Below are 25,067 nucleotides of genomic sequence, written 5' to 3'. Positions count from 1 at the left end.
GCAGTAAGCCCCCCCTCCACACAACCTACACTAGCCGCCTAGTCTCGTATCCCTACCTCCATCCTTCCTCCCGTAACAATTTCACCCACAATTTAACGGACATCAATCTCAACACCCACACTGGACTCCACGCACCTCCATCACCCTCGCTCCTTATGCAAGCTTTCATTTGTACTCTCTCTCTCTCTCTCTCTCTCTCTCTCTCTCTCTCTCTCTCTCTCTCTCTCTCTCTCTCTCTCTCTCTCTCTCTCTCTCTCTCTCTCTCTCTCTCTCTCTCTCTCTCTCTCTCTCTCTCTCTCTCTCTTCTTTCATTTTCTCTTCTCACTGTACATAAATATCTTTCTTCTATTTGTCACTTGTACATTTGAGTTCACAATCACTTATGTTAAAATTCACGACTTCTTCCTTCCTCCCAATCTCTTTGTTCTCATACATTCACTTCTATCTATTCTCCCTGTCTTCAAACTAACCATCCATATCAACCAACTATCAAATACCACCCTTCTCTTCCCCACAAACACATACATACACACATAACCTTTCCACGCATCACCTCTACTGTTCCCCATCTTTACGTACCTCGCCACAAGGGTCCTCTGGTCGAAGAAGCTTGGTCTATAGTTGAGAAAGGCGTTGTCGAAGCTGAGTAGTTCGTAGCGCAGGACAGTGAGGGCGGAGAGATGGATGGCGACAGCTCGAGCTACCAAGGAGGCGTATCGGCTGTCCGCACGCCACTCTACACCCCGCCACCACCCCTTCAAGAAGTCTCCCTCGCTGCAGAAGGATGAGTTTAAAGAAGAGAAAGATGAAAAAGGGTAAATTTTCAACCATGACAAGGAAGCTGAAGATAAGTGTAGGAATAGAAAGTAATAAGCTTAGGATAAACATGATGAGAACTGTTTTCCTCAGGACCATGAAAAGCAAGCTGAGGAGAAGTGTAGGAATGGAAAGTAATAAGGTCAAGATAAACATGATGAGAACTGTCCGCAACAGGAAATAGAGGTGAGAGATTCATTGAGAGGAGAAAAAGGGTGTGAATAATGTTTTCCTCAGGACCATGACAAGAAAGCTGAGAATGAGTATAGGAATAGAAAGTAATATAGGTCAAGATAAACATGATGAGAACTAAGAAATAAAGAAATAAGAAATAAGAAATAGAGAGGTGAGAGATTCATTGAGAAGAGAAAAAGGGTGTGATTAAGATAAGGATAACGAGTACTAAAAGAAGGGGAAAAAAGATAACATAGGATGAATATGGGAACGAAAAAAACAAATGAATGAGACAAGGCATAAGTACGAAGAAGAGAAAAACGAGAAAGAAGAGGATATGTATTAACAGAAGTATGAATAAGACAAGGACGAAGATGAATGCAAGGAAGAGAAAACCAAAGAAACAGAGAATGTAGACGTAAACGAAAAACAAAACCAAGAATAAGACAAGGACGAAGATGAGATCAAAGACAACGAGAAAAATAAGAAAAATAGGATAAAAAGATAAACGGGGGAAAACACAAAGATAAATTAGAAAAGGAAGATAATGAGAACTAAGACAAAAGAAGAAAAAAACAAGTAGTTGGCGAATGAATCAGAATAAATGAAGGCGAAACAGGAAATAATGGAGAAAAGACAAACATTATACTGGAAGAAGGAAAATAAAGCAGAAAATAAAAAGGGAACAGAAATACGAGAATGTTGAAGGTGAAGAAGAAACCATAAATAAAAGAGTGATAAAGGTGACGTAACGAAGGTGAATAAATGTAAATATAATAGATAATGAAGATAAACACAATAATAATTCTTTCCCGCTCAAAATTGAATAGGCAGAGCATTATAACAAGAGAGAGAGAGAGAGAGAGAGAGAGAGAGAGAGAGAGAGAGAGAGAGAGAGAGAGAGAGAGAGAGAGAGAGAGAGAGAGAGAGAGAGAGAGAGAGAGAGAGAGAGGTAACTAATAACTGCGAAATTAATGCCAGTTATACCAACGTTTCCGTCACCATCTAATTTATTCAAAGCTTCTTAATTTTTTTTATACACCCTGAGTAATCTCTCTCTCTCTCTCTCTCTCTCTCTCTCTCTCTCTCTCTCTCTCTCTCTCTCTCTCTCTCTCTCTCTCTCTCTCTCTCTCTCTCTCTCTCTCTCTCTCTCTCTCTCTCTCTCTCTCTCTCTCTCTCTCTCTCTCTCTCTCTCTCTCTCTCTCAGAACGCCTTTTCTCATCCTCCCTTCTTCCATCCCCCCTTCCCCTCCTCCTCCTCCTCCTCCACAATACAGCCATTCTCTTCCATTACTTCCTTCCTTTATTCACAACAAAACAACAAAACAATCCCTCTTTCCTGCCTTTTTTCTCACTCCTCTCCTATCAAGATCAGCTCTTTCCTTCCTCCCTCCCTTTACCGCCATCATCAACTTCTCACATCTCTCCTTATCATTTCCTCTCACAATGCCTCCAGGTCTCTCTTCTCTTATCTCTGTTGTCTCTCTCTCTCTCGTTTCTATCTCTCTCTCCCTTCCCTTCTCTCCCCGACTCCCTCCACTTACTCATTAACCAGAGGAACGTGACGAAGGTTTGGGAAGGTGCTGCGAATCATGGCTGAGGTAAGAAGCTCCTGCGTCAGTATGCTGTCCGCGTCCGCCTGCCCTACAGTGAGGAAATTGTTGAGTTGCTCTTAATGCTGAAGAAATTTTATTTACGCAGCGATATGACAGTAGCATAGTACGATATTTTGTGGCGCCAGGGGTGTTCAATTGTTAGCATTTCTTATTGACTTTTTTATTGTTTTTTTTTTCTATGTTGATAGCTTAAATTTTCTTGTTGCTACTTTTGGTTGCTGGAGCAGGAAAAATGTCTGTGGTATAAGCAAGTAGTTTACATACTGAAAGGTGAGTCTTCTATGGCCTGAATGTCATCTGGCTCACTATCAAATAATTAACTACTATCTCCTATATTCTTGCGATGCATAAAATAGTTGATTATATAACAACTTTCCTGTATACTCCGGGCTGACACCCCATGGCAAATTTGACTTTTCTTGACTGTTTCTTTGACTTACAGAGAGCAGCATGTTCCTCTTTTTTTGTGTGTTCTCGACCTTCTAAACACGTGAGAAAGAAAGCAATGAACTCTCCAGATAGGTAAGTGAATGTACTTTTCTTTACCTTGCTTTCAGATTCTCAAGCACACCCATCACTTTGTAGTATCATATCGGGTGTTTTCAAACCACTCCTCATTCTTCTTGATTTCAACGGTGTCCCACTCGCCTTACACTGTCCCTGATTTCATGACACCGGTACAGTCACTCTGCTCTCCACGGAGTGTAATGAGACTTTAGATAATGAGGCAGATGTGTATAACAGCTTTACCTTTCATTCCCACCACTGCCACGCTGTCTCCCATCTCATGTCTCATGAATTTTCTGAATTCCCAAAAAGGCACACTACCCACTCCCCGGACCATGAAAGTCCGGCGTTTACGAGTCATGGATGAAAAACTACGAGGACAAAGACATTAAAAAGCTGCATTATGCTAATTAAAATAATCAACCTTGTCATATAAATCATTCTGAATTTTACGAATTATGAAATAATGTCACTTTACACAGCAACGAACGGGGAAATGTTCCAGTACCTTGTATTTCCACTGTAACACAATACATAAATTTAAAAAGAAAAGAGATAAAAAAATATTCTATTAAAAAGACCATCCATAGCGCATCCAAAGGGAGCAATAAATTACAAACTAGAGGGAAAAGTTTGGATGTGACGACGGCACAACACAAATGTAAAAATCACCACTAAAACCACCATCATCACCACCTACAACAACGACAACAACATGATGATATTAATAATTAAAACAAACAAGCTTATCTCAACAAACGTATCAAAACTGTACACAATATGCCCGGTCAATCGACAAACCAAGGACAGGACCTGCACAACCTTCCATCCTTCCACCTTTCCACTCTTCCTCACCTTTCTTATGGACCGAGATGTAGTCGAGGCAGCGAGCGGGGGCGCGGCGGTCACAGTGGTCCAGCAGCGCCCAGCACATGCGGGAGAAGGACGGATCGCGGCAGGAACCCCCGGGCCCTCCCAGCCTAAGCCGTGGCGAGACGGCAAGCAGCCCAGCCCGACACGCCTCGAAGTAATTGAGAAAGCCTGTGAGAATGGAGTTGGGACAGAGTACATTAGCTAAGGAGGAAAATAAATGTTGTAAAAAGAGGAGAAAAATATGTACGACCAATTTATCTATTTTCTTAGGTTCCTAAAATTCCTTAAAAGATCTGTCACTACGAAAATACAGTTTAATGATAAAGAAATAAAGAAACAAAACTTCTTACATAATGTCTAAATAACCAACTAGGTGATCAAGTAACTGATTGAATAACTCACTGATTACCTATGTATAAATGATTAACTGCTTATTAACTAAACATTAATTATCGACCTGATTGACTAATTAACTATCCAATTACGTAACCAACAACCTACTTAACTTGATAACAATTGAAAAGAGAATTGACTGACTGAATGAATAATCAAACAGCCAGTCAATTGAACTAAACAGATAGATAGATAGATAGATAGATAGATAGATAGATAGATAGATAGATAGATAGAAAAATAGATAGATAGATAGACAAAAAATAAATAAGAGAAAAAATTAAGTCCAATTAAAAACTAACCATTCAGTAGTACAAATCAAAAATTATGCTGCAATGCCACCACAAACTAAGCAAACTAAATCAATAAACCACTGATGAATTATAAACAAAACTGATCATACGGCTGGAGAGAGAAAAAGGCATTGCAAACCGTAACACTGATAAAAAAAAAAAAAGAATAAATAAATGATAAGTAAATGAAATAAAAAAAAAAAAAAGCCTGTCACATGGAACCATTCGTGCTTTGGGGTCCGAGGGGTCTCTAAGCGCACGGGTTCGAATCCTGTCCACGGTCCGAGTGTAGGTTGGGCTTCCTCACTCGGGGCAACGGCTTCCTAGCAGGTGGGATTTTAAATAGGAGGTACCCCAAAAAAATATCCCCTTTAGCCCAGAAATTCCCGTGAAAACCCACATAGTATACATAAAAAAAAAAAAAAATCTATATCTTTGAGGTGTCCATCGCTCAAAGCAAGTTTCCAGCACAGGTCTTCGAGAAACTAGAGACAAAGGGGACACGAAACAGCTGACTGTGAAACGAAAGAGAGGGAAAAAAGAGGGAATGAAAACGAAAGAAAAGGAGAAATGCATGCGAGAAAGAAAGAGGAACGGGAGAATAGAAAGACTGGAAGGACAAAAGAATGCACACACACACACACACACACACACACAGAGAGAGAGAGAGAGAGAGAGAGAGAGAGAGAGAGAGAGAGAGAGAGAGAGAGAGAGAGAGAGAGAGAGAGAGAGAGAGAGAGAGAGAGAGAGAGAGAGAGAGAGAGAGAGAGAGAGAGAGAGAGAGAGAGACAGACAGACAGACAGACAGACAGAATGTTAACAAACAAATATTTCTTTTTTTTACATTTTTTTACGATCCTTTTCGGACACAAATGAAAAGTGTTTTGATGAAAGATTCACCGGAATTACTGTTACGTCAAATATTACTGTAATATCATAAATGCAGCTGTTACTATTTTGTGATATGTTTTTTTTCATTGCATTATTTGAACGCTACTATACAAATTACATAGTATGTGATATGGTAGGAACACAATAATTAATACATGTAACAGATACGCGTTTACTTTCATTCCGGCTTTCCGTTCTCCTTACTTATACACTCATTCATTTATTTCATCTTTCATTGCTTCATTCATTCATTTTCTACACACTGACGACGAAGTTAACGTAAGAAATTATGTCTTAAACCTTTTAATGTAATATGCAAAAAAAACTCACAACACTCAAAGCAATGTATGAAGTCCTTATAAACATCTAAATGAAAGAAAAGCATAAAATAGAGAAGATTTAGCAATATACAGCCAGGACAATGTTTTAAGTTGGCTGTGGAATAACAAAAGACATCTCACAGTAGTTAGTGGTTTTACAAAGTGCCAAATACAAGTGGAAGGGTTGGAGTTTCGTGAATTCCAAGGATTTTAAACAGAAGGGAAATTGATATAAACTAACTACTTTACATCAAGACCTCGAGAGAGAGAGAGAGAGAGAGAGAGAGAGAGAGAGAGAGAGAGAGAGAGAGAGAGAGAGAGAGAGAGAGAGAGAGAGAGAGAGAGAGAGAGAGAGAGAGAGAGAGAGAGAGAGAGAGAGAGAGAGAGAGAGAGAGAGAGAGAGAGAGAGAGAGAGAGAGAGAGAGAGAGAGAGAGAGAGAGAATCAGAATCAGAATCAGAATAAAAATCAGAATCACTTTATTTCCATTAACAATTTTGTATTAACATACAAAAAGGTAGAAATAATGCATGAGATTTTAGAATAATGATAATAATAGATAAGAGTAAAAATGATGCATTACATTCTAGAATAATAATAACAGATAGCTAAGACAAAAATAAAAATAAAAACATTTAAAAAGAAGTAAAAACAAGTAAAACCAGGTTTATGACTAAAAGTAAATTTTAAAAAACTAGTAAAATAAGTTTACAACTAAAATGTAAGTGAACTACAGTCTATTAATATTAGAACAGTGAGTTCAGTCATAAAAGAACGTGCTAACTTATAGCATGAGGAAGATCTTTAGGCGTCTTTTGAAAGAGGACAGTGTGTTTGAGTTTTTAACATGCGAAGGCAAGTCATTCCACACTTTGGGTCCCAAGACAGTGATAGAGCGTTTGCCAGTGTCTGTGTGAGTGAGCGGTGCGTGAAGATTATATTGGTGTCGTGCTGTGTAGGTGTGACCCGAGACTTTGCTATGTGTAGGCAGGTGCATGTACCATTCAGGAAATAGTTTGTTTTTCACCTTATATACATGGACGGCAACATCAAAAGTAACTTTTTTGTCAATTTTGAGCCACTCAAGCTGGGTAATAAAAGGGGTGGCTCGCTCCGCCAGCACATATTTTAGCAGCAAAGTTCTGTAGTTGGTGCACTCGATGTAGCAGTGTGTTGCTCGTCGTGCCATATATTGGGAGACAATAATTAACTAGGCTGAGAGCGATCGACTCTATCACTGTCAAAATTTATCTTTTACTCTATTTACAAAGAGAAGATGACCCATGACTTTTTTATACATTTCATTGATATGCACATCAAAATTCAGGTGACAGTCCATTAAGATGCCGAGGTTTTTAACATGTGTGCTGGGAGTGATGGTAGTGCTGTTGAATATAATTCTAGTGTCTGTTGGTATTTGTCTGGTGAGAGGTCTGGTGCCAATAAATATACATTGCGTTTTGTTTGTGTTTAGCATTAAACTGTTCTTATCAAAATAGGTTTTTGCTAACGAAAGAGTTGACTCAGTTCTATAGATCAGATCTTGGAGGGCGTCTACAGAGCCAGTATGTATGATCTGAGTGTCGTCAGCATATTGTACAATTTCACAGTCAGTAATCGCTTCTTTGACGTCATTAACATAGATATTGAAAAGAATTGGGCCTAATATTGAACCCTGTGGAACACCGAAATTAATGGGTAATGTTTTTGATCTTGTACTATCTATTTTCACTGTCTGGTTTCTATCTTTCAAATAATTGTTGAACCAAAAACTGTCAATCTGAGCTTTTGCAAGTTTTTGCATTAGGGTGTGATGATGCACGCTGTCAAAAGCCTTAGAAAGATCAAGCAGTGTTACAAGTGTAAGTTTTTTATTATCCATGTTAGAATATAGTTTGTTGGTGACCGTAGTTAGGGCAGTTTCAGTAGACAGCATAGGTCTGAAACCGTGTTGGCTGTTTGACAGGATGTCTTTATTACAGAGGAAGGTAGTGAGCTGTTGTGCGACTATTTTTTCCAGTACTTTAGAAAGGATAGGCAGGAGTGATATAGGACGAAAGTTATTGACATCATTACGATTACCTCCTTTAAAGATGGGAGTGACCGTAGCGTGTTTCCAAGCTGAAGGGAATTTTCCTGTCACAATTGAGGTATTGATTATTGTAGTTAAATAATTAATAATGATGGGAAGTGAGTCTCTTATGTGTGTGAGTGATATCCCATCTGATCCTACCGATTTGGTGTTTTTAAGATGTTTTATAGTTAAAATTACCGTGTTTACGTCAACAGGCTCAGGTCGGAAGAAGTGGTCATTATTAGTATAATTTTGGTTACGATAAGATATATTTTGTTCAGCATTTACCTCACTTAGTTGACGCTGTGTCTTCGCAAACGTATTCTTCCCAACATTTACAAAAATTCATTTAATTCTTCAGCCTTTTGAAAATCATCCCATTGCCCGCAATTATTATTTATTATCCTTTTGCTAGGCACAATGTTTCTTATAAGTCGCCACATAGCAGATATGTTGCCTTTACATTTCTCAAATTCTTTTTTATGGTAGTCTCGTTCGGCGTTTTGTATTAAAATCTTAACTCTATTGCGTTCTCGCTTGTATTCCTCTTGGAGTTCTATATTGGTTCTGTCATCTTTGAGGCGTGCTTGAAGGGCATTGCGAGAAGCCATAGCTGTGCGAATTTCATTGTTAATCCAAGGAGCGAAGGGCTTATTTATTCTAGTACATGTAACAGGAGCACATTCGTCAAGGCAGCGAGTAAAGACAGTAGTCAATATATTGAGTTGAATGTCAATGTCATCTGTATAATAAATGTGATTAAGTTCAGATGAGTATTTTAATATGGCATCGCAAAGCGCATCGTTACTGTATGCACCCATGTGACGGAAGGTCTTTGTTATCTTGGCACGCTTGGGTTTACTGATGTCAATCGTGGCGGTGATTAATTCGTGGTCAGCTATAACACTTGGCACTACTTCCTTATGTAATATTGTGTCACGTTTGTTGGTCACTATAATGTCTAGTAGGGTGGCTGTCTGTGATGTTATACGAGTAGGCTTGTCAATGACTTGATGTAATTTGTTCACAGTTATTATTGAGCTGAGAGAGAGAGAGAGAGAGAGAGAGAGAGAGAGAGAGAGAGAGAGAGAGAGAGAGAGAGAGAGAGAGAGAGAGAGAGAGAGAGAGAGAGAGAGAGAGACAAAGAGACAGAAACAGACAAAGAGAGAGAGCTACTAAACACTCATTAACCCAAAACAGTTTACAGAACATAACCAACTAAACTTGCATCACCACATACCACTCAGGCCTCGAGAAAACTAAATCAAACTCACACTGAAGGAAACACCAAAAGGGGACAGAGTACTCGAGAGAACACAATGACGTAACTAAAGCCGACCGTGTGTGTGTGTGTGTGTGTGTGTGTGTGTGTGTGTGTGTGGCCAGCCTAACCAAACCTCCACGCGCCATCCAAAACCAGCCAGCACCAGCACTCACCCTGCACTGTGAAGGGAAGGTTATCAAAGTCGTGATGGTCAGGCTCGTTCCACGTCTCCCAGCGCCACGAGGATACCCAGTCCAGCCCGAAGCGTTCTGTAGGGGTAGGAGGAAGGGTGGTGGTGGTGGTGGTGGTGGTGGTGATTGTGATAGATGTTATTGCTGTTATTCATGTTGCATTAGTGTTATTATTCTTACTTATTATTATCATTATTGTCAGTAGTAGTAGTAGTAGTAGTAGTAGTAGTAGTAGCAGTAGCAGTAGTAGTAGTAGTAGTAGTAGTAGTAATAGCACCACGCCCACCAGTACCACCACACTAGCACCACACTACCACCACCACCACCACCACCACTAGTACCAGTGGAGGAGGGGCAGGAAGAGGAGCGGCGTTCTTGTCTGAGGAAGTGAGGAAGACTAATTGGAGAGAAGTGAAAATTTATGTTAACATGTTCAACAGCCCAACCCTTCTGAGGGAGACACAACACCCACATATTTCATGGCCTAGGCTGACCTTTGGAAATTAAGGAACCACGTCACTCTGGGAAGAAGAAAAGGAGGAGGAGGAGGAGGAGGAGACAACGCAAGAACAATAATAAGAACAACAACAACTACTACTACTATTACTACTACTACTACTGCTACTACTACTACAACTACTACTGCTACTACTACTACTACTACTACTACTACTACTACTACTACTACTACTGTTTATCAGCTAACTTTTTCAAAACATGTTATATCTTCGTCACCCTTACAATACGTGAGTAAATTTCCTTTTGTACAATTTTGTAACGCTTATACTACTAACAAATACGTCTCTTAATTTTCTTCCTACTTTCTCCTCTACTCATAAAGTAAACTCATAAAACAAAACTGGTATAAGTGTCATCCATTATTGTTTTCTTTTTCTTCTTAACCCCTTTCAGTATCATGACGCGTTTCCATATTCATTCTTCTTACTATTTGATAATTTTATACAAACTTCAGAAACTCATGTGGTGGATTAGAATAGAGAAGACTGTGTCCATTAATCTTCTGACCTCCATAGACCCTTTCTAATGTAAAATAAAATGGTCAAATCGCACACAAATCTCAAGGTAAAAATGTGTCGCAGTATTGAAGAAGTTGAGGAGGAATCATGAAGCAGTCACTTTTTATACTCAGAGAGAGAGAGAGAGAGAGAGAGAGAGAGAGAGAGAGAGAGAGAGAGAGAGAGAGAGAGAGAGACAAAGCGAGCAAAGTGGTGTATATCATGGGTATTAATGCAGTATGTTTTGGTGTACCTACACGTACCTACATATAAGCTGAAGTGCCTAGTGTTATTTAGTACAGCGCTGCAATCATTTGTGTCGCAGTTACTCGCCCATTTCATTCTGGTTCTCGTTTTGCTTTGTGTTTTTCATTCGTATTAAACCATAAATTGTCCCCCTCTCGTATTCTTGTATAACTTACTTTTATATACCTTCCAAATATTATTAAACCAAAAAACATTTTCTAACACACGCATTTTTGGCGATGTGTAATTCCAGCTCTGAGAAATAAGAGTGAAGAAAATGTAGATCAGAAAACCTGCAAGAAACGCCCATTGACTTTTGCTTATATTAACAATAAATGGAAGAACAAGTTAATCTCTCTCTCTCTCTCTCTCTCTCTCTCTCTCTCTCTCTCTCTCTCTCTCTCTCTCTCTCTCTCTCTCTGTGTGTGCTTGCCATCTATCATAATCCTACTCATCAATCTTGCCTTCTTTTCATTCCCTCCCTCTATTTACTCCATCCAACAGACAAACCATTCTTTCTCTCCCTCCTTCCTTCATCGCTCAGTCACTCACCCACGTATCTCGCCGCCGTCTGCTCTACCAGGAGGCGCCACCAGCTGATCTGCGTGGCGTTCTCTAGGTCAGTGAAGATGCCGCCTGGATTCCCCATGAGTTCAAAGCCAGGCCGGAGGTGGTGCTGGTGGAGGTGCGTCATTAGAGTGTCAAGCTGGGTGAAGTTGTAGTGAGGGGATCCGCTGGTCAGACTGTGTAGAGGAGAGAGAGAGGTACAGGTGAAGATTGTGAAGGGATGAGAGATAGAGAGAGAGAGAGAGAGAGAGAGAGAGAGAGAGAGAGAGAGAGAGAGAGAGAGAGAGAGAGAGAGAGAGAGAGAGAGAGAGAGAGAGAGAGAGAGAGAGAGAGAGAGAGAGAGAGAGAGAGAGAGAGAGAGAGAGATAGGCAATTGATAGATAGATAGACAGATAAAAACAGACAGAGAGACTGATAGATGACAAAATAGAGAAGGAAAGGCAGATAAGGCTAAACACACACATATATCTGTATGTATGTATGTATATAATTATGTACGTATGTATGTATGTATGTATGTATGTATAACCCCATATGCAAAGAATATAAAGATAAAATTCACGCACAGGTCTACAAAATCAGAGAAATAAGAGTGACACAGCAAAATACATACAAATGCTGAGACACGCACACATAAAAGTAGGGTACACACACACACACACACACACACACACACACACACACACACACACACACACACACACACACACACACACACACACACACACACAGTGGAAGACATAAAGAAAACAAGACAGATCCATTTAGGTTTCGCTGACTTCTGGACATGAATGCTTCGCTTGTATGGAAGGAAGGCACAGCACAGGAGTCAGAGAGAGAGAGAGAGAGAGAGAGAGAGAGAGAGAGAGAGAGAGAGAGAGAGAGAGAAAGTCGTAGGAGTGGTGATGGTCAGTGAGGTAAAAAAAAAGAAGAGCCATTAGCTTCCCTTTCAGTTACGTCATCTCTCTCTCTCTCTCTCTCTCTCTCTCTCTCTCTCTCTCTCTCTCTCTCTCTCTCTCTCTCTCTCAACAAAGACAAACGACAGTGGCTCATAAAAATAAACTACCAGTACAAATAAGAAAAAAAAAACTCAATTTCTGTTAGTCTTAAAAGCACACACACACACACACACACACACACACACACACACACACACACACACACACACACACACACACACACACACACACACACACACACACACCATGGAAGCAGCAAATGTAAATAACAAAGTCTCACGTAGCGTTGACGAGGCCGAAGAGCCAGTGGATGCGGACCTGGGAGATGGCTTCGTGCGGGAGGGAGCCCACTACAGCCAGGTTGAGGAGCTCGTCTGGGCTGAGCAGGAAGGGTTGAAGTGAGGAGTGTGGCAGTGGAGGGCTGAGGGAGGGAGGAGGATACATAAAAGACAAGTTGATTTTTATTGTTGTGGTACGTATCAGTCATTCAATACACACGCTATTTGTGTTTCTAAAGATGTTAGTCTTAGATGAGGAGAGCTAAGGAATGTTTTGGGACGATTGTGATCTCTGGTAAACTCTAGAACTCTCCATCCTTGCTTCTGTATTTCCGTCTTCCTATGACTTGACTTCTTTAAAAAGGGAGGTTTAAAGACATTTGTTCCTTAGTTTTGGCTAATTATTTATTATTCTTCAAGGGAACCAGCATTTCAAGTGGGCCTCTTTTTTTATTATTTTGTTTTCCTTGGCTGGTTTTCCTCCTGCATAAAAAAAAAACAAATTCAAAGGACAGGATTTCTATTGTACCTATATTGTGCTCAGTGAGTGGCTTTGGCTTAGACCTCAGTCACCCACCACAGGTCTCAATGGTGTCCAGGGAACTTTGGAGATTGTCATGTGGTAAAATCCTGGGAACACAATATATGCGAGAGCGCGCTTAGATAAGACACTCCCATCACCTGGACAGCTCTGAGTGCTCTCCACAACTAAATTTAATCACAACTGAGCAAAGTTCGCCGCCACTCGTCATTCATGCACAGACATCCACCCGCCGCCAACTAACTTTTCACCTCTCCACTTCACCGCTTGGAGAATAAGAAAATATGAAAAAATAAGTAAGGGTGAGTGGGTTGCTTCCCTACAACATCACTTTATTCTTGATTAAAGATAGAAGACGAAAGACACAAAGGAGGGCACACATATAGCATCGCAGAAAACTCCAACTTCACTTCATCTCTGGAAGAAACAGACCACCACTGTGGAAGACAAGGCTGTGGGGAGAAGGGAAATGAACAAATAATACGTGTGTTTTATTTTTTGTTATTTTTTTTTATGCACGAGAAGTTGGCCAAGGGCAACAAACATTATAAACAAAAAAAAGGCCCACTGGATTGCCAGTTCCCATGGTACAGTGGAACCATGCGTGCTTTGGGGTCCGAGGGGTCTCCAAGCGCACGGGTTCGAATCCTGTCCACGGTCCAAGTGTAGGTTGGGCTTCCTCACTCGGGGTAACGGTTTCCTAGCGGGTGGGTTTTGAAATAGGAGGTACCCCAAAAAGTACTCCCTTTAGCCCCTAAATTCCCGTGAAAAGCCCACATGGTATAAAAAAAAAAAGACTGGGACAAATGTGTGTGTGTGTGTGTGTAACTCTAGTACACGCGCTTGAAGCAATCCAGTGTCGCCGCATATAACAGTACACAGGTAACACCCACACTCACCTGAGGCCAGTGCTGCGCCAGAAGTGTGGCAATGGCCCCGCCTCCGCTGTGCCCTCCACCACCACCCTCACGCCCGCCGTACGCCTGCCGCCACGATGCTGCCTCTGCTTCCATCTGACTGGTGCTCTTCGCCTTGCGTTCCTCCTTCCGCTAAAGTGAAGCAGCGCCGCGTCATGACCAACGTGTGAAGCCTCTTGCTGGTGAGTCCCTGAGAGAGAACACTGTCACATTCACCTTCACTTTCTCCCCTGCTGCGTCTCCTCCACCGGTATCTAAACGTTAGTGAACATCTTATGAAATAAAACACAAGGTCTGTCTACAAAAACTCGTTAGGCCCACACGTGCAGCTCCTCCTCATTTTTTCTAATATTCTACAGCTCCCTAATGACCGGTAATTCCTCTTAGACCACCAGCAGACTTTCTTTTTTTATGCTTCTGAAGGCTCACCTGTAGCGTTGTGCAGGTAGTGGTGGTGGTGGTGGCGGTGGTGCTGGTGGTAGTGGGGCTCGGCTGTGATGAGTATTGGTGATGACGTTCTGACATAACTTGTATATCCCTCTACATCAACACCAGCTTCTCGTCCATCTCTTCTTATACACGCCTCCCCGGTGATGGCGAAAAGCACCACGACCAGTAACAGCGGCCTCATCATTATCGCTTTTGCAAGTCTGAAAAGCACCAGAGGAGAGGGACGTGTGATGAGCGCTGATGAGCCACTCTATCAATCATTCAGTCAATACCATGAGGCTTTAATTCCTAGCAGGTGGCCGTGATTGGCTCCCACATTATAATAACCAACCGTAGCATGAGAGGACCACTGGGAAATGTTTTGAAACGAATGAGATCACAGCGAATCTATATAACGGATGTATATGTTGTGGTTATCTAAGGAGCTATGAGTTCTCAGTGGTTGCTAAAGGTGAAACATTTGAAATATTTGAAACACCTTATTACGCCTTATATGCTACATTTTAAAGAAGTGTTAATACAAGAGAAGCGGCAGACTATTTAAGACCAAGGCGTTTTGAGCAATATTTTGTATATCATGAATTTGTTACAGAATTATATGAAATTCTATACATATGAAATATGTATAGAATGAAAACTGTCCTTGTACAGTAACTTGATGATGGTTAAATTAAATCAAAGCTTTTTCAGTGTTACTTGATCACGAATATAACGAAACAGAACACGGGTAACTAGATACGCCACGGACGCGCTACTGCTGTCTGATTTTGGGTGTCAAATTACTTTATGGTGACACGTCGGCACACACACACACACACACACACACACACACACACACACACACACACGCGCGCGCGCATTAAAATAAACAATTTCATTATATCAGGACTTCATTAATCTAATTCTCAAAATACCTCATTATTCCGCAGTTCATCCTTAGTTATGCAGACAGTAATCCTTGTGCGAGTATCTATTTTCCTGAAGCACCGTTAGTTTAATGCAAATATTCTACATCTACACTATATTTTTCCTTCTTTCTTTTCCCCCAGGCACGCAAAGAGACATCCGAGCAACAGTAACTTCCTTGGTTAGTGCAAAATATAAAGTCCCACAACCCTCAGCCCTCGTTTCTTATAGTCGCCTTTTACGACACGCGGGAAATACGGCGGCGTAATCTAAAATCCCTGTGTCTCGAGGAAGCTGCTGTGGTGGGGGAGCTTACAACAGCTGGTGCTCTCATACGGCCACCCTGCCGAGACACACTGCCGCTTACCTTTGCTGTTCGGACAAGAGGCAGGAGACTCACTGAGGGGAGAGGATCAATACCCTTATAATATTTCCCTTTGCTTCTCCCTAATCCAAAGTGAAGCAGGTATATTGTCATTGCTATTTCTTATTCTATACGCGCTATTAAGGTTAAGTCTGGTGAGGTAATGTTAAGTCACGCCCACACAAAGAGAGAGCAGTGTGGGTGGTATTAACATATATTACCATAACATTATATTTTATCTCAGTCTGTCCCACACTTGGCCTAATTCTACAAGATCGTTGAATAAAAAGGATTCAGTTTTTTTTTTTTTTTCTTACACAAATTGTCTATTGTTATCTATATATGTCTATTTCCTTTATTCTTTTTTTTATTAACTTAATCTAATCTCATCTCTTATCTTATCTTTCTTCCCTTATCTATTCTTTATTTTCTTCACTGACCTACTTTACATAATTTACACTTGATTAGGTTTTCTTCTTTCCTTTCTTTTGCATGTATTGGTTTCGTTAAGCCTCATTTAGAACTATTTAATAACAGGGCTTAAAGTTTGTTCCAATTACCTGACTTGCATATGAAGACAGTCAGTGCCCCACCAGTATTTAGGTCAGCTGATCCAATGAGAACGCTCTAAACTCCCTCAGTCCGATACATGTAAGGCGCTCCCCACGTGTGGTAAGGAGTGGCCGGAGAGGATGACGGTGGTGGGGACTCCTTGCGTGTTATGTCGTGAAATCAGAAACAAGTTAGAGCTGGCTTTTCTTTTTACAGATATAGACATTCTTCTTTTTTTTTATTTATTTATTTCTACGGAGTTATATTTGTCCTTGTTGCATCCTATTGCTTGGTTGTTTGTTTCCTCGATGCCACGTCACACTTGTAGGAAAATTGTTTCTATGTAACATCATCTTTATTATCATCATTGTTATTATTATTATTATTATTATTATTATTATTATTATTATTATTATTATTATTATTATTATTATTATTATCATTATTATTATTATTATTATTATCATCATCATCATCATCCCTACTACTACTACTACTACTACTATTTCAACTACTACTACTGCTATTACTACTACTATTACCACCATCGCTCCACAACCACCAATACTACCACTACTCCAACATCACAACCACAAACTCTCTCTCTCTCTCTCTCTCTCTCTCTCTCTCTCTCTCTCTCTCTCTCTCTCTCTCTGGAGGGCGCCGAGTGAGCCAGCACCTGCAGCACCTCGTGACCTCGCCGTGACCTCCCCGCCGCGTAAGGTGAGTGTCGGCACCTACCCCTCCTCCCCCACCACCAGCAGGATAGGAGGGAGTGTATAAATAAGGCAGCGAACCCTAGCGGCCCGTGGAATAATTGCTAAATCCGCTTGCACCACAATGAACCAAAAAACGCCGTATCACATAATCCACTGCAAAATTAATCCACACTGTCAGTCATGCCGCCGCGCTGGGCAGCCCGAACCCACAATGGCCACGCTGCCCGCCCACCAATTGCATATTTCCATTAGTGACTCTCTCTCTCTCTCTCTCTCTCTCTCTCTCTCTCTCTGTGTGTGTGTGTGTGTGTATGTGTCTCTCGCCACCCGCAGCGTCCGCCAGCAATACGATTACATGCATCTGTGTGTTTAAAAAGTTACAAAGTGAATTAAGACACATGTCGGGCACACTCTAGCCGCGGGACTTCACGCAGTGCACCCCACCCCTCCCATCATCCAACGCCCCCCGCCGCCCACCGCCCGCCACACTGAATAGACTGTATATGGGAGCTCGGCAACCTATGATTTTTTTTTTTTTTCACTTAAATATTCTTGTTGTTGCTGGTGGTGGTGGTGGTGGTCATTGTGGTGGTGGCGGTGGTGGTGGTGTTCTTGGGGATGTAAAGCTTCCTAAAGTCTATCGATCCTTGTTCAGTTGCTCTATTCTGTTTCCACTGGTGCTACGAATTATAGTTACGTAAAATAGATCAACTTCACAGGCCAACCTTAATTATACGGTTTTATTATTATTTTCTATTGTTATTATTATTATTATTATTATTATTATTATTATTATTATTATTATTATTATTATTATTATTATTATTATTATTGTTGTTATTAAAACGCTGTGGTTACTACTACTACTACTACTACTACTACTACTACTACTACTACTATTACAACAACTACTACTACTACTACTACTACTACTACTACTACTACTACTACTACTACTACTACTACTACTACTACTATTACAACAACAACTACTACTACTACTACTACTACTACTACTACTACTACTACGACTACTATCCATAAGGTATTGTTTCCATCATTTTCTTACCTAAACCCTCACATTGTTTTCCGTTTTCTTATTACAATTATTCTGATGTATATATGTATTTTCTTTATCATTGTTTATCTCTCTCTCTCTCTCTCTCTCTCTCTCTCTCTCTCTCTCTCTCTCTCTCTCTCTAAGGAAAAATATAAAAACACCTCTAAAACTGAATTAACTGCATCCTTTTGATATTCCTCTACTATTTTCTACCAAGGACCGACAATCAAGTTGGAACATTTCTCCCCACAGTTTGTTATCACCCCTTCCCTTGTTGACACTGCCCTGAAAAAAATCATGAATAAATAAGATAGGTAAATACAGCACAGATGACCCAGACAGGTTAATCCACTGGTCTGATTAATATTTAACAGATGTGGTCAGAAGTCGAGTAAGCTGCTGTACTTATTTCCACCGTGCTTTGTGTGTGTCCTTAATCCAAAGCTCCTTTGATTTGATGCCAGTCTCTTAATCCCTTCAGTACCATGACGCTTTTTCCTATTCCTTCTGCTTACTATTTGGGGATTTTATACAGCTTCAGAAACTTATGTAAGGATTAAAATAGTGAAGACAGCGGCCATTAATCTCCTGACCTCCACAGACCTTTCCTAATCTCAATAAAATCGTCTAATCACACACAAAACTCGTGGTAAAAATGCGTCCCTGTGCTGAAGAGGTTAAAGGAAGGGAGAGCAGTATATTACGTGACTGTTGGCCGAGACTGTACCCGTTAACTACATATTTCCAGCGGTCACGTATGATATAAAGGTACCCAGAAGGAACAATACATCAAGGTAACTGCTGCTTCTTCTTTTCCTTCTCTCATTTTCTTGCCTTTTCCGTCAAGCCTTGCGTTCTTTGTCCAGAGTAAGTAACATTTTCGCATCCATGTGGCTCTGTTCGCTGTTTTGCCTTTCGTCTTTTCCATCGGTTGATTATTTGGTGCTCAAGTTACTCAAATGAACATGATGAAAATGCCAGTTGTGAACGACCGAACGAAGCATTGTGGGAGGCGATTAGCTATATAGTATTGGTGCCCTGCCGAAGGTAATGTGTTTATGAGAAGAGAGAGAGAGAGAGAGAGAGAGAGAGAGAGAGAGAGAGAGAGAGAGAGAGAGAGAGAGAGAGAGAGAGAGAAAGGGAGGAGAGGAGAAAGGTGGGAATAGTGAGTTACAATCGGAGGACAATATTCATATACACCTCGTTCATTAAGAATTCAGGGTCCTTATTCGTGGATATTACTTTACCCTGAAATTCAACAGCTCACTTCCGGCTGCACGTGTAGCGTCTCCTATTGCAGAGTTTCTAATATGGGACAAACAAGCTACCTGATAACTGACTGTCCAATATTCTTTTTTTTCTTTATGTAACAGGAAGAACTACCAATGGCAAAAAAGAAATGAATATTGGAAAAATAAATAATAGGCTCTCTGGAGTTGCAGTCTCCATAAAAGATTCAAAAGAATTAGTCAAAATTTGCCTGTATAACTTCTGTCTTCAGCCCTTCAGTAATGTGACCTTGAGTTTTGGGTGTGATTAGACGATTTTATTTACATTAGAAAAGGTCTATGAAGGTCAGAAGATTAAGAGCCAGTTTTTACTATTTCAATCTCCACGTAAGTTTCTGAAGGTGTGTGAAATCACCATATGGTAAGTAGAATAGGTATGAAAACGTGTCCTGGTATTGAAGAGGTTAAACTTTCATTTACTTTCCTTCCATTTGTGTTGGGATTATATAAAAAGGAAATCGTCTCATCGATCAACGAAAGCTTTTATTGTAATTCCTCTCGTCAACTAAATTTCCCATCTATCACCAGAAACATGAGGGAAATTGCAAGTCATCAGACCCTTCATGTATACATAGCTACATACGTGCATACTTTCAAACAATGCTCATATGATAAATACATGGTCACTATTACCTACTATCATTCCAACCCACAAACTGACTTGATCTCTTCTCTCTTCTATCTTCCCACTGACTCGGAATTAATTACATGTGGACTAGGATTCACGTTTTCTCCAGTTACCAACATATTAATAACACAGAATGAAGTTTCCTTATCCACATTGAAGTACTCGTGATAGATAATTTCCCCATCTCTCTCTCTCTCTCTCTCTCTCTCTCTCTCTCTCTCTCTCTCTCTCTCTCTCTCTGGTGCTCTGTTGGCATTGTTATTGTGTTTACATTCGCGTACTCAAAACACCACGCAGGAACTTAACATCCCCTTGCCAATCATGACAGAGGACAAGTTGGAGAGAGTTGGAAATGAGATAAGAAGTTTTGCTGATGGTAGCCTGGAGGAGAGGAGCAGCTGCCAGAAATGAATGAAGGCTGGGAGGAAGTCTTCAGTAAGGAGACGAAAACTGCCAAAATGTAATTGTTCATTATAGCATTCTTTGTCCTGCAGTGGAATCATGGAGGTTGGTAATGGTGGTGATGATGATGATTTTTTTTTCTTTTTTTTCATACTATGTTGGCTTTTCAAGGGAATTTATGGGCTAAAGGGGATACTTTTTAGGGTAACTCCCATCTCAAAGCCCACCCGTTATAGGAAACCGTTGCCCCGATTGAGGAAGATAAACTCCTTCGACTTCTCAACTCCCACACTTCTGAGGAACATACTCGTATAGTGGATACACGTCTTTCTGTATCCATGTTCTCCAAAGCACCATCGTTAGCAAGGGTGCTCACCGTGTCCCGTTATCCCCAACCCTTCCAAAAGTTAATTAATGGCCAGTCAACACGCGAGGGTCATATAAATGGAAAGTAAGCACACGCTCTACGTTTATCGTCCTGAATCGAGAACTAAATGTCATTGTTAAATTTGACTACTGTTTGCTTTCTTATATACGGCAAATGGAAAAGTGACACACCATTAGAAAGAAGTAGAATACAAAAAATATTCATAGGTTCCGTGTATTTGGAAAACTAACAAAAGATGAGTGAGAGAGTGACTGAGTGAATTGTAAGATGCCATGCCCGCCACACCGATCGACTCAGTGACTCGCGCCGTGTACGTAAATAAATACCAGGGTTTGTGACGATTTTTACAGTTTATTTCGCACTTGATTTGTTTACTCATGTTTTGCACGAGTAACCCCTTCGTCCTTGTTACACTCAACGGCGAACATATTGTATTCCATAATAGTGTTACAGGAAGGGGTGGAGAATATACGGCGTGTGTGTGTGTGTGTGTGTGTGTGTGTGTGTGTGTGTGTGTGTGTGTGTGTGTGTGTGTGTGTGTGTGTGTGTGTGTTGTTGTTGTTGCTGTTGTTGATGCTCTGATGTTTTCTTTTGTATGATTCATTTTCCTTTTACTTATTGATTTGTTAGTTAGCTTATTGATTTGTATTAATCTTTTAATGTAAATATTTTCGTAAAGTCCTTCGATCGTGAAACTGATTTTGGAGAGAGAGAGAGAGAGAGAGAGAGAGAGAGAGAGAGAGAGAGAGAGAGAGAGAGAGAGAGAGAGAGAGAGAGAGAGAGAGAGAGAGTGTGTACTGCATGCTATCCAGAAGACATACCTACAGACCAGAGGCCTGTGTTGAATTCTACAAAACATACTATTGCAGTTCAAGGGTTCTAAAGATTCCTTAATACAGCGACAACAGCTTTACCTTGTGCTGATAAAAGCCTTGTCTCTCACGGACCCCAAGTGTTCGAGGCCTGCAATTAACACTCATCACTATTGGTAACATTTCAACTACGTTAATTTGTTATAGGATTTTATTGAATAGTCTTCCCACCATTTCATATTAACCGCCTTCAATAGTGAGAGGCATTTCTAGTATCTTACCATGACTTTTAGGTGTGATTAGACAATCTTATTTGCAATAGGAAGGGTCTATGGAGGTTAGAAGATTAATGGCCGAGTCTTTACTGTTTTAATCCCCTACACAAGTTTCTGAAGCTGTACAAAATTGCCAAGTAGTAACCAAAAATGAATATGGAGACTCATCATATGGTAATGAATGGGTTAAGAAAGTCATTGAGCTCCCGTGAGTGTATTAATTGTCATCATTTTCTCTATCTGTATCAAGTATGGCATCTCATCATAATTAGGACTGATAGTGGCGACATCACCTATACGAGACCAGCGTATCACCTCTTTTGGATGTAGTGTCTTGGTGGTGGTTAAACGCGTCACCATTATCGAGATTACTTACTTATCATCGGCAGAAGTATTCTCAGCAGTTAATAGCAATTTGATTAGATAAAAGACTTATATAATATATTTTTCTTATGGAATAGGGAAGTTGGCTAAGGGCAACAAAAGATAAAAAGAAAAAGATCTACTTGATTATCAGTTCCCTAAAAGATTAAGAGAGTTAGCTAAAAATCTGGGACAAATGTCTTGAAACTTCCCTCTTAAAAGAAGTCAAGTCGTAGTAAGATGGAAACACGGAACGGAAGTACAGTAGGCAGGGAGTTCCAGAGTTTACCAGTTTACCAAGTTTCCTTAAACGCTTCATGTTCTCTCATAAATGCAATTTCCGAGGCCACAAATTCGATTTTCATGTGAGGTTTTTCTTATGATAATGGATAAAACTTGTTCATTCTTTAGAATTACGAGAGCATTCTTGAAGCACCTAATGATAACACGGTGTAACAAAATTTTGACTTTTTTGTCTTTGGTCAATTAATGTTATTTTCTATTTCCTTTCATCTAGAAAAATGCTTAATCTCTTTAAACTTTGATTTTTATTAACTGGCCAGCGATGTTTTGAAATAGACAGATTCTACACTAATTTGGTGAAAAAAAATTATAGAACTTTCTATATGACTCTAGAAACTTCAAATATATTCTTTCCAAACGTTTCACGAACTTCTAGAACATTCTTTCAACGTATATGGCAGTATAAATGCAGGGAACGTATGCTCAACAGGTCAGTTCACTTCTAGCCGTTAATGTGTAAACAAGTCGATCGTTATCAGTCATTACTATCTGCATTCATCAAGTATGGCATCCAGAGGTTGTAAGCATCCGGGAGACGCATTTTGCTACGTCTGTGGCGAGTTTATCAAAACTAGAGCTAAAAAGTACTCTCTGGAAAGATCACTGAAAATGCGCGAGGCCTACAATGCATATTTCGGCATGCCTGTCGGGGATCAGGACAAACCTTGGGCACCTCATTTCACCTGCGAACTCTGCAAAAGAACTCTGGAAGGTAAGAAAACATATATATATATATATATATATATATATATATATATATATATATATATATATATATATATATATATATATATATATATATATATATATATATATATATACTGTTTTTTATTTTAACAAATCCTATTACACTGAGTTGAATGTATCTGTATTTTTATACTTATGTTTTCATTCTACTTTTTACAGGTTGGTACAGAGGGGAAAACAGAGTTATGAGATTTGCAATCCCCAAAATTTGGAGAGAACCAACTGATCACTCAAGCAATTGCTTTTTCGAGCAGGCAAAAATGCGCCTGCTATCATGAATCCTGACCTTCTGTCATCCATTGCGCCAGTGCCACACTGCTTTGAGCTCCCCGTATCCACTCCTCCTAAGAGAGAGCAGCAGTGTTTACAAAAGGAAAGTAGTTCAGAAGAACATGAAGAGACTGATCCAGAGTTCAGAGACGCAACTCATGAGAGACCCATACTACCCCAGCCATGAAGACATCAATGACCCGATCAGAGATCTTGGCCTCACGAAGTCAAATGGCAAGCTTTTAACGTCGAGACTCAAGCAGTGGAATTTGCTAGATGAGAGTGTGCACATATCAGGTCAGAGAAAGTGTCACCAGCATTTTTCAAGCTTTTTTACTCGTTAGGATGAGCTTTGTTTTTGGTTTCTAATGTGTCTATTGTCTCACTGGTGTAATTCTAGAATAAATAAATGCTATTATTGCATTATATGTCGTTTTGTTTCTACTTTGTTCAAGTCAAACTTCAAATTTGCCACTTTGTCCCTATGAGAATGGGTAAATTTAAAAAATGTCATTATCCTGGACACAAAAGCAAAATTAGAAATGAATATAAGTATTTTTTTCATGTTTTCTAGGCATAAGCAAATAAGAAATAAGTTTCAACTCAAGGACAAAACTTTTGTTACACGGTGTATAATCAGACCGGTCCCTGTGGATATAAGATCTTTACAATTAAGTATATTTGTATATTTGCACTTACCTAAGCCTTGCGAGGCGCCGCCCAGAGCCACAGTTTACGTTGTCACTAACCTCTCCACCCCACCGTTTAAGGTCACTAATTATTTCTGTTTACGCTCGCCAAACATTGATAGCGAGCCATGTGAAATCGCTTTGTTAATGAGACTAGTGAGTGATGTGCGCACTGGCTGCCTCGATGCGATGCACTGACATACGAAACAAACACAAGAGAGGGAGGATTGTGAAGAGCAATCCACTGGCTTAAATTGGCTGTGATAGTTGTCATAATGTTCAGGAAAAGTTCTCGTACTGCATCACGTTTTGTCACCTTGTATGTTCGTAGACTAGGATCTATATTTCTTGATGGAGGCGCTCAAATTTCCGATGGTACTGCTGCTGCTGTTACAACTAAGTTTTTTTTTTTTTTTTTTACTTTTTTTTTTTTTCAATATGTACAGACGGTTCCTTACTTGATCAAACAACCCTGATATTTTTACCTAAAGTAAAGTTTTCATAACGGCCAGAGGTCGAGAGAGAGAGAGAGAGAGAGAGAGAGAGAGAGAATGGGGTGAATGAAAAAAAAAGGGGGTAGAGTGGAGTGACAGGATGGGAAGAGGCAGAAGGCCTATGATACACATCAGAGGCAGTTCAGCTTTAACCAGTGGCATCTACCATGAGAAAAAGATAAAGTATGTCACTTTGTTAAAATTATGGGCAGGAAAACTGCTTCATCAGGAAGGGAGCCAGCTGTGCATTACTTAGCATACTGTAAACCTACATCCTATCTTATCTATATTAATCTCCAAAGATATTTCATCAAATTATTCTTTACTAATTAGAGAGCACAGTTGGTTCCAATTAGTGTATGGATCTGTAAGCATTACACCAGAAATGTTAGTTGTAAAGCAGAGAACCCTCCCTCCCAATT

General features: G+C 40.1%; 1 protein-coding gene across 1 annotated transcript in view; it reads right to left on the bottom strand.

The window, feature by feature from the left end:
- LOC123517906 (alpha-L-iduronidase-like) overlaps positions 1-25,067 on the bottom strand; it is a 27,492-nt gene extending 2,425 nt beyond the window's left edge. The window contains exons 1-9 of the mRNA XM_045278363.1: positions 24,162-25,067; positions 14,364-14,584; positions 13,917-14,124; positions 12,479-12,619; positions 11,225-11,415; positions 9,393-9,488; positions 3,968-4,153; positions 2,534-2,633; positions 580-774 (exon numbers count right to left, since the gene is read on the bottom strand). Of these exons, the coding sequence (XP_045134298.1) occupies positions 580-774; positions 2,534-2,633; positions 3,968-4,153; positions 9,393-9,488; positions 11,225-11,415; positions 12,479-12,619; positions 13,917-14,124; positions 14,364-14,568 (1,322 nt within the window). The 5' untranslated portion in view covers positions 14,569-14,584; positions 24,162-25,067. The remainder of the gene's footprint in view (positions 1-579; positions 775-2,533; positions 2,634-3,967; positions 4,154-9,392; positions 9,489-11,224; positions 11,416-12,478; positions 12,620-13,916; positions 14,125-14,363; positions 14,585-24,161) is intronic.

Source organism: Portunus trituberculatus, chromosome 43 (genome assembly GCF_017591435.1).
Source record: "Portunus trituberculatus isolate SZX2019 chromosome 43, ASM1759143v1, whole genome shotgun sequence".
In the NCBI taxonomy this organism is placed as follows: Eukaryota; Metazoa; Arthropoda; class Malacostraca; order Decapoda; family Portunidae; genus Portunus; species Portunus trituberculatus.
This window is presented reverse-complemented; position numbering and strand designations above follow the sequence as displayed.